The 10636-nt window shown below is 44.5% G+C and overlaps 1 protein-coding gene across 1 annotated transcript in view; it reads left to right on the top strand.

The window, feature by feature from the left end:
- Positions 1 to 832: 832 nt before the first annotated feature.
- Positions 833 to 10636, top strand: part of EFHB (EF-hand domain family member B) — a 46516-nt gene continuing 36712 nt past the window's right edge. The window contains exons 1-3 of the mRNA XM_084753677.1: positions 833 to 1743; positions 9082 to 9144; positions 10132 to 10275. Coding sequence (XP_084609803.1) covers positions 901 to 1743; positions 9082 to 9144; positions 10132 to 10275 — 1050 coding nt within the window. The 5' untranslated portion in view covers positions 833 to 900. The remainder of the gene's footprint in view (positions 1744 to 9081; positions 9145 to 10131; positions 10276 to 10636) is intronic.

The raw sequence follows: 10636 nt of genomic DNA, 5'->3' as shown, positions 1-10636 counted from the left end.
TGACATGTAATAAGAGGCCCTGACCGTTCCTGATTCTTTAACATAAGATAACTCCAAGAGCTGGAGATAGTTGTGGGCAAGGGAAGACCTAAAAGAAGCAGTTACCCCCAAATTGTTTGTTCTCAGGTCACCACTGAAGAGGCCAATGGCTGTCAGAACTGAATCTATTTCTTCGTGTCTGTATCTCCTGCCTTCCTTGCTTGTTTTACCCCATGCTGGCCTCTTGAGTTCTGCTATTGTACAATGTCTCACTCAGTCTACTAAAACTATCAAAATAGTCCTGTATAATTTGGAAAACCTAAAAGAATTGACATACATTAGGTTTAGTATCCAAAAGCCACAGCACTCAAGTTTTCTTGCTTCCTATGGTAAAAAGAAATCCAAAAGTGTATGCAGACGATGTGGGGCATTCTGAGAGAACCCGCTGTGATACTGAGATGGCTCAGCAGTTGAATGCTTTCCCCTTTTGCAGAGTTCCGTTGGTTCCTAGCCCCCTCACAACTTCCTATAACTGCAGTGCTAGGGCTGGTAGCCTATTTGCTCTTCGTGACTTCTGCAGACACACACACACACACACACACACACACACACACACACTCGCATACATATAAGTAATAATATTCTGAAAAAAGAGAGAGGAGGAGAGAGGGGGGAGGGAGAGAGAGAGACAGAGAGACACACAGAGAGAGACAGAGACAGAAACAGAAAGAGAAACCAGAGTTCCTGAAAAGAAAAGGAGTTAAGCCTACTGTAAGAATTGTAAATGAGAGGTGGGCGGGGCGGGTTCCCGGGAAGAATTGCCCTCCAAGCCCCGCCCCAAGACTGTTTCCCAGGTAACGTGGTAAACAGACGGCATCTACTCTACTCGAGGAGAAGCAGTCCGCAGGGAGTACCGGGAGAATGTGTTCATTCGTGAGAGTGGGGTCCCCCAAAGCTTTGCAAACTTCAGCTTCGCCGTTAGAGATGAGTTCCCTGGGAAGGACAAGGGAACCTGAAGTCACGGAGGTCGGAGTCACCCAAGTACAAAAGGACGATTTCAGAGACAGGATACTTAGGGGATCAAAATCTCCCAAGGAGCTGGGGTTCGAAATAGGCCTAGGACAAGATCGAAGACGGAGGGAGAGAATGGCATCAGAAACAAAATCGCCACCTTGCCAGGCCCCTGGAGTAGGATTAGAGAGCCACACCGTTTCTAGGACGCCTATGGAGAAGGGTAATTTAGGACTCCACAGAGGCTCCATCTTTCAGGAATCAAAACCTCTGGATATTTTACCAGGAACAGTGGGGTCAGAACACGAGGGCCTTCCTCCTCGGCTTCCGCATGGAGGGACACTACAGCCTCCTTTGAGCACAGTCTATTCAAGTCCACAGACCGCGGGGAGCACAGGGAGGCCTGTGGCCAGCGGATCTGCTCCGACGGCTGCTGTAGAGGAAAAGCAGGCTGATGTAGGTTTGGATGTCAGAAAACAGAAGAAAGAGCCCACCTGTGTTGTGGTGAACCCATACAGGGAGACACCTCCTGAGGGCGTCGACATCGGCTTGCCGCAAACCCAGGAACCAGGAGAAGCCAAGACCGCAGAGCCTCAAATAGGCTTAGTAACAGAACTTTCTGAATGTCCATTTGCCCAACCACCTGAAGAGAAAAAGGAGCCCACGGCCACGGAACCTGGAGTGGAGCCTCCAACCCACATCAGACCCATATATTCTGGGAAATTCTTTGATCGGATGCCTTGCTGGCCAAGCGTGAGTTCATGTTGTAGTGGTTTGCTTTGTTGTATTTCCTGGAATTTGCGCTTGAATTTGTGGATAGCCATGCCGTTTCTGAGATGATGCTCTAGTGAGGCTTGTTTGTGTTCCTAGAGACAAATAGCAAAGTTTTCGCTGGGATTCCGTATTAGGGTTAGCATTGATATGATGAAACGCCATGACCAAAGGCAAGTTGGAGCGGAAAGGGTTTAGTCTCATACTTTCACATCCACGGTTCATTATTAAAGGAAATCAGGACAAGAACTCAGCAGGGCAGGAACCTGGGAGGCAGGAGTTGATACAGGCCATGGAGGGTGCTGCTTATTGGCTTGCTCCACATGGTTTGCTCAGCCTGCTTGTGTAGAACCCAAGACCACCACCAGCCCAGGATGGAACCACCCACAGCATTCTGGGACCTCCCCTGTAAATCACTAATTAAAATAATGTCTTACAGGCTTCGCCTACAACCTGGTCTTAGGGAGGAATTGTCTCAGTGGAGGCTCCCTCCTCTTTGATGACTCTATCTTGTGTCAGATTGAGATAAAACTAGCCAGTACAGATTATTATTATTATTATTATTATTATTATTATTATTATTATTAATTTTATTTTTTTATTTTTGGTTTTTTGAGACAGGGTCTCTCTGTGTAGCCTTGGCTGTCCTAGACTCACTTTGTAGACCAGGCTGGCCTCGAACTCACAGCGATCCGCCTGCCTCTGCCTCCCAAGTGCTGGGATTAAAGGTGTGCGCCACCACCACCCAGCCAGATTATTATTTTTAAAAGAATGTTGTTGTTGTTATTGTTATTGTTTTGTTGTTGTTAGAGGGTCTCTCCTGGACCAGGCTGTCCTTGAACTCAGCGATCGCCTGCCTCTGCCTCCAGAGCACTGGGACTAAAGGTGTGTACCACCACTGCCCTGCACCAGTACAGAGTCTAATAACTCTTTTGCTGTTGTACTCTTTCCAGAAATTACATAGATTTCTTCTGCTTCTCTGCCTTCCTTCCTAGGTGTGAGCTTGTTGTGTCCACACACCTGTGATTATTACTGATTTCCTTCTCTCTCCTCTCTTGCCTTTTTTTTCCCCGCCCACTCTCAATTTTCTCAGCCCTCTTACATGCTGACATCATCTGGACTTCCAGTGTTCTTGTGGTGAACGGGGAGAGGCCTTCCGCTCTATGTTCACTGTTCACTCAGGTTATTGTCTGTTCTTCCAGCAAACGATTGCGGTCATCGTTGTGCTGGTACAGGGCAACAAGAGATGGAAAGTTCATGTCCTTTGCCCTATAGGTTTAGGCTCAAGCCAGTAATGGAGACAGACAACTAAGGGAGTATTTCACAGGTGTCAAAAGAAAGGTAAAACGTGTTTCTCCCTTCATAGAAATGCAGCTTCATCACAAAGCTCACAGAAATGTTTTACAAACAGAATAGGTGAACCTCTTAAAGGAGGCATCAGAGCCGGGGTGTGGAGGCAGAGAAATTGTCATGGATTCCTGGCTCACTTGGGCACAAGGTGAGGTCCTACCCAAAAACCAAAAACCAAAACCAAAACAGGAACAAATGGGAAGAATTCATCTCTAACTCAGTGGGAGACTTCCTGCTTAGCATGCAAGAAGTTCTGCATCCTAGCAATGCTACTGCTGCTCCCCTCCCCCCCCCCCCAGCGTTGGGTACCATAAGTCACAGGATAACCAAAATTATTTCTGCTTCATTTTTGCTTTTGAGACAAGGTGTTGTATTGTGTAGTCCAGGCTACCCTTACAGTCATTACACTCTGAAGAAGAGATGATTTCCTTGTTTGTTTGTTTTTGAGACAGGATCTATCTATATATGTCAGGCTAGCTTTGAACTCTTCATCCTCTTGAGCCACTGTCCTCAGACCTCAGAGGTAGAGATGGCTAGGATCATCCAGTGAAGAGATGATTTAAATTTTTTTTTTTTTTTAAAGACAGGGATTTTCTGTATAGCCCTAGCTGTCCTGGACCAGGCTGGCCTCAAACTCAAAAGATTTGGCTGCCTCTGCCTCTGGAGTGTTGGGATTAAAGGTGTGGGCCACCACTGCACAGTGAAGAGATGTTTTTTGCTGTTTATTTTTCAGACAGGCTCTCATATAGTCCAGGGTGATCTTGAATTCCTAATGCTTCTGCTTCAGCCTTGAGTCTCTTTTGCTTCCATGGTCCTAAGGCATTCTGGGTAGAGCTCCCATGCTGAAATTTGAAGACAGAATCTGCTTAGGAGCTTGTAGGGATCCTGCAGCATTTTGTCTGGGTGCAGTAGGCTGCCGCTCTCCTTTGGGGTTTGTTTGTGCCTTTGCCTTGAACCACTCTGCTTTCTGGTCTACCTCTAGATTTCCCCAAGCCACCACTTCTCCTCTGGCGTGTGCCTGTTGTTCTTTCTGGATTGGTTCTGTTGTTTATGGCTTCTGATCTGGCCTCAAACACATGTGTATTCTAACCCTTGGTTTCTGTGCTGGCTGGTCCTATGTCAACTTGACACAAGCTAGAATTATCTGAAAGGAGGGAACCTCAATTAAGAAAATGCCTTCAGAAGATCCATTTAGGGCATTTTCTTAGGGATGGATGGGGGAGGGCTCAGCCCACTGGGGCTGGTGCCATCTGTGGGCTGGTCGTCTTGGATTTTATAAGAAAGCAGGCTGAGGAAGCCAGGGAGCAGGCCAGTTAAGCAGCATCTCTCCATGGCCTTTTCTTTGGTTCCTGCCTCCAGTTTCCTGCCCTGTTTGAGTTCCTGTCCTGTTGGCTTGGATGATGATCAGCAATATGGAAGTGTAAGCTGAAATAAACCCTTTCCTCTCCAACTTGCTTTTTGGTCATGGTATTTCTTCTAAGCAATAAAAACCCTAACAGAGACAGCTTCTAAAGGGAGTAGGTATAGAACATCTGCTTCTGCCACCTTCCACTCTTCCCTCCACCCACTTAACCTTCTTTTCCTTTGTTTGTTTCTTCATCTATCTATCTACCTATCTATCTATCTATCTATCTATCTATCTATAACACACACATACATATACATACATACATACATATTGTGTGTGTGTGTGTGTGTATATATATATATATATATATATATATATATATATATATATATATATAATTTTTTTTTAAAGCAGAGTCTCATCTTACACTGAAGTGCAGGCTAGCCTAGAACTTAGTATGTAGCATCTTAGGCTTGCCTGGAACTCATGATGATGCTCTTGCTTCAGCCTTCCTAGTTAATAAGATTGTAGTTGTGAGCTATCATGCAAGAATGGTATGCTCTCTGTTCCTCTCTCTCCCTCTCCCTCCTTTCCTTCTCTTGGTAATCCATGCTGACTTCAAATTGATGAGCTTTCTGCCTTAGTGTCTTTGAAAGAATAGCTTCTTCAAAAGAGAGTGTCAAGGAGACAGTGACTAGTTGGGTGGGGTGGTGCAGGCCTGTAATCTTAGCTTTCAGGAGGCCAGCGCAGGAGGATTGTCACAAAATCAGGCTAGCCTGCATATCGAATGAGAAATTATCTCAAATAACAAAAGAAAGCAAAACACGGCTAGCTAGTAGTGTTTAAACATGGCTAAAAAGGCCAACAGAAAGATGATATCTACACCTTTCTATGATTCTTCCACGAAATGCCCTTCTATACAGTTGTTATTGTAACATTAAAATGCTCTTTCTTTATTAATTTTTTAAAAAATTTCACTATACATACAAAGCTATTTTGTTTGGTATGGGATCGAACCCCTACAAGGTTGTTTTCACTGCACTATTGCAGAGGCGAGCCTTTACACTGGTATTTTTGGTTTGTGAACTGCAGAAATATGAACTAAACAATCAGAAGAAAGAAAAGCAGCACAGCATTTAAAGGCACAGGGGTTCCCAGAAAATAAGTAAGCCTCAGATTGATTGTTAGATTCAGGGTCTTATTACTTTAAGCGAGGTTGAGAAGCTGGTCACAATGGTTCTCATCTGTGAATTCCAGCTACTCAGGAACCTGAAGTGACAGGATGCTAAATTCAAACCACCTTGGGAAATACAGAGAAAGAGTTAGGGGGAGAAGAAAGAAAGAGAGGATTGGGAAAGAGGGAGGGAGGGAGGGAGGGAGAGAGAGAGAGGAGAGAGAAAGAGGAGAGAGAGAGTGAGCACACAAGCACTCTAGTCTTCAAGGAATGATAGATTGTGAAGATGCGACTAGGACATATTTAGGGGAAACTAATGCAAGACATGGGTTATTTTGGTAGACACAGTGTGCGCTTTGCCTGTCACCTTGACACAGCCTAGAGCAGTGACGCTCGTCCTTTCTAATGCTCCATCCTTTAATACAGTTTCTCTTGTGGTGACCCCCTCCAACCATAAAATTATTTTCGTTGCGACTTCTTCACTGCAATTTTGCCATTATGAATCGTAATTCAAATATCTGATATGCAGCCTATCTGACATGTGACCCCCGTGGAAGGATCATTTGACCCCCCCCCCCCAAAAGGGTTGTGAGCCACAGGTTGATCACCACTGGCCTAGAGTCACCTTAGAAAAGAGTCTCAGTTGAGACATTGCCTAGATTAGATTGGCCTGTAGACACATCTACAGAGGGATTGTGTTGATTGTTAACTGATGGAGGAGAAGGCCCAGCCCACCGTGGACTGCACCATTGCTGGAGCACATGGTCCTGGGCTGCATAGGAAAGGTAAGCATGAGCTAGTGGGCCATCAGACAGTGCTCCTCCATGCTTACTACTGTTCTGTCCTGACTGTGAGTTTCTTGGCCAGAGGTGGTGGTGGCGTGTAAAATAGTAGGTAGATCTGCTTCAGTTTCTGGCCCAATTTCACTTGGTGATAGATTGTCACCTAGACGTGTAAGCCAGAATGGTGGTTTTGGTCAGTGTTTTGTCAGAGCAGCAGAATGAAAGCGGAAGTGTGTTTGTGTGGGATCCTCTCAGTGGACTGTCCTGAGGGGCCAAGAGCTGCTCTTGTTGGGTTTGGAGGTCTGCCGTTATAACAAATGAAAACCCCGACTGTTTGATTTTACCAGTAACGACTCAGAAGCCAGATGCTGGGGTGAAAACCTGCTAGCTTAGAGAGGCAGAGAAAGCACCCAGCGGACCTTCCTACTCAGCTCACATCCAGAGGCAAAACCAAAAAACCCAAAGTAAAAGCCTGCTAACTCAGCAGACAGCCGAGGAGAAAAAGAAAAGGGAAAAACAAAAACAAAAACAAAAACAAAACAAAACAAAACAAAAACCCTAAAAGCCAAAGCTCAAAAGCCCGTCTGATCCATACCATCTTTAGTACCCTTCAACGCAAAGTTCCTCCTACTCTTCAGTCCCTGCCAGCTGTTTACTTGCTTCACCTCTTGGCCTAGGGTTAACTTTATTAAATCCTGTGTACAGAATGCGCTTAGATTAAAGGTATATGTTAGGGCTCAACTACACCATAATATACAGAAAGGTCTTAGATTAAAGGTGTGTGTTAGGGCTCAACTACACCAAGCAAGAAACAGGGTTTTACAGTTCACAAACTCAAGGTTTACAATGGGATCAAATATTCTGCAACACAAATCAAGATCCTGCTCTTAAGCAGACCGAAGAGTAAGGAAAGGGAATCACACGTGTTTATTGCTTCTTTTTACCGCCAGCTCCAAATTCCACTGGATGTCTTAGCTATTTATTTATTTTGAATCTTAGAAGATACTAAAAAATTTTAGGGCATGCGTAGTGGTGCACACCTTTAATGCCAGCACTTGGGAGGCAGAGGCAGGCGGATTGCTGTGAGTTCGAGGCCAGCCTGGTCTACAAAGCAAGTCCAGGACAGCCAAGGCTACACAGAGAGACCCTGTCTCAAAAAAATCAAAAGCAAGCAAACAAATAAATAAATAAAAATAAATAAATTAAAAAAAATTAAGACAAATCTAATGAATTCTAGGCTAGTGTCAGATTTTCTGTGTAGCAGAAGATGATCTTAACTTTCACATTTTCTTGCCTTTACCTCCCAAGCATACATACCGCAGATGTGCACCACCATGCTTGGTACACAGTGCTGGCAGTCAGACCTAGGGCTTCCTACATGGTACTGAGCTACATCTCTAGCACTGTTCATTTTATTTGTTTTGGATAGGATTTTGCTACTATAATTCTTGCTGGCCTTGAACTCTTGGGAATCCCCCTGCCTCAGATGTGAGTACTGGGATTACAGGGATGATCCACTATGCTTAGTTCCCAATCCCTTCCATTTTGAAAAGAGTAGTGCTCACATTATACAAACATCAGTCAAAGCCGGGTGTGGTGGCGCACGCCTTTAATCCCAGCACTCTGGGAGGCAAAACAAAACGAAAATCAGCCACTTTGAAATAGATAAAGGGGAAAGTGACATGTGTTGTGCTTCTGGGAGTACATTCTTACAAGCTTTGCTCTGAACAAAGGAAGGGCAAATAAGACCCAAGTTAGTAGCAAGTGGGCAAAGCCAAGTAATATTCGGGTCATTCTTTTTAGGGCTTGGGCTACAAGTAACATGCCCACACATTAAAAAATGTGTCTTCTGGCTGGGCGTGGTGGCGCATGCCTTTAATCCCAGCACTCGGGAGGCAGGTGGATTGCTGTGAGTTCGAGGCCAGCCTGGTCTACACAGTGAGTCCAGGACAGCCAAGGCTACACAGAGAGACCCTGTCTCAAAAACAAGACAAAACAAAACAAAACAAAACTAAAAACCAAACCAAACCAAACCAAACCAAACCAAAAATATGTCTTCTGTACCTCTGTGAGAGTTTGCTGAAGTCTAGAGGCCGAGGCACTGGAAGTGTGAGTTAGGGACTAGCCTCGCTACATAAGATCCGTGGCTTAGGAAACAAATGTATGCTGGAAACCTGCAAACATATGGACATGAAATAATTAACCAGTAAAAAAAAAAAAAAGTTAGGATTGTTTGTAGGCAAGCATGGTAATGCTTGTATTCCCAGCACCTGGGTGGCTGGGGCAGAAGGATTGCTGTAAATTTAAGTGAAACCTTCTTCAAAACAAACAAACAAAACATAAAGCCTGTGCACAGGTCTCTGATTCCAGCACTAGGGAAGGATTAGGAGTTCAAGGTGATCCTCTCCCGCAAAGCCTGCGCCAGAGCTAAACAAACCAGAAAAAGAAACATCGTGTTTCCATCAGGTATGACACAGAATCACTGGATGCGTTTCTGCTGTTTGCTTTGTTTTCTATTTATTTACTTGGCTCTTCTATTTTATTGTAGTAGCATTTGTAGCATTTAAGGTACAGGCCAAGTTTGAAATGAAGTCTGTTTCTTAAAAATGCTTTCTTCACCTTGAAATGATCCGTGCTTTTTTTTTTTTTTCCTTTTTCCCTGTAAGGCAGGAAAAGTTAAGCCAGTTGGATACAGAGTTGCAACCTGCCTGACTGAAAAGCTTCCCAGGGTGAGTACTTTCCTACCTTTCTGTTTGTGCCTTGAATAAGAGTCGTAGGAGACTGAAAAGCTGCACAGATTTAACACTGCCAGTGTTGAACTTTTACTGTATTTTGATGTCATCGATAGCCTTTGTCCAAGAAAATGAAATAAAGTTTATATTTCTTTTAGTTCATCCAAAACTCTGAGATTCAACGTTTCAGTAGGAGTAATGGGATGGTATGAAACTTGTATATTTCCTGGGGGGAAAAGCCTGTGTGAATATAGTCCCCATGTGTGCAGGCATCCATGGGGGGCCAGAAAAGACATCGACTCATTTGGAGCTGGAGTGATAGGTGGTTATCTACGAGCCACCTGCTGTGGGTGCTGGGAACAGAACTCAAGTCTTCTGTGAAAGCAGTAACCACTCAGCCATTTTAGCCTAAAGTATAGTCTTTTTTTTTTTTTTCTCCCAGAAACAGGGTTTCTCTATGTAGCCTTGGCTGTCCTGGACTTGCTTTGTAGACCAGGCTGGCCTCGAGCTCACAGCTATCCGCCTGCCTCTGCCTCCTGAGTGCTGGGATTAAAGGCGTGCGCCACCACGCCTGGCCTAAAGTATAGTCTTAAAATGCTTTAAAATAAAATTTTATTTTGTGTGTATGAGTGCTTTGCCTGTATTTATGTCTGTGTACCAGGTGCATGCCTGGTACCCACAGAGGTCAGAACTGAGCATCAGATCCTCTGGAACTGGAGGTAGAGTTGTGAGCCACCGTGTGGGTGTTGGAACAGAACCCGGATCCTCTGGAAGAATAGCAAGTGCTCTAAAGTACTGAGCAGTCCCTTCCGCGCCTCAAACTATGATAGTTAAGGTATTTTGTTTCTGTCAGTGAACAAATTTTAGGGGACATGTCCTCATCTGGGGATGCAGTCCCCTCTTCAGGAATTTCAGAAAGCCACCACTGCTGAGGGAAGGTGAATTGATATTCACAGTTCTGTTTTGTTGTCTCACTTCTTCCAGCTTATTACTCCCCCGTCGGCAAAGAAGTATTACAACTTCAGATATCCACCTCCCGGAGAAGAAAGAGTATTTTATGGCAGAGCAAAGGATCCCCAAATTGCACCTTATTTGACACACGGAATAAGATCTAAAATTTCAGTACCGGTAAACCTTTCTTCCTCTACTAATTATTAATTTACCACATTAAGAACTTGCACAAATAAAGCAATAAATGGAGTTCATAACTCCCATGAGTATTTTCTTCCCTCAGTTTGTCCTTTAAAAACACTAGTCTTTGGGCAATGGATTCAGTTTTCACACAGCAGCAACTAAGAACGTGTGAAGGAACACAGTAGTGCAAACCCTAGACTTCACTGCTCCTCGGATGGTGTGAGGCGGTGGCATCCCATTTTCCCAGTAAACAGAAATGTCCTCAGACCTTGTTAGCCATCAAGAGAACAGACCTGGCCCTCGTTAGAGACAGCATGATATAGAGGAGTGGACACGGAGCAGAAAGCATTTGGTA

This window comes from Acomys minous (assembly GCF_964271855.1).
Source record: "Acomys minous genome assembly, chromosome: 13".
NCBI classification, from domain to species: domain Eukaryota; kingdom Metazoa; phylum Chordata; class Mammalia; order Rodentia; family Muridae; genus Acomys; species Acomys minous.
The sequence above is the reverse complement of the archived record's forward strand: the minus strand, read 5'-3'. Positions and strand labels throughout refer to the sequence as shown.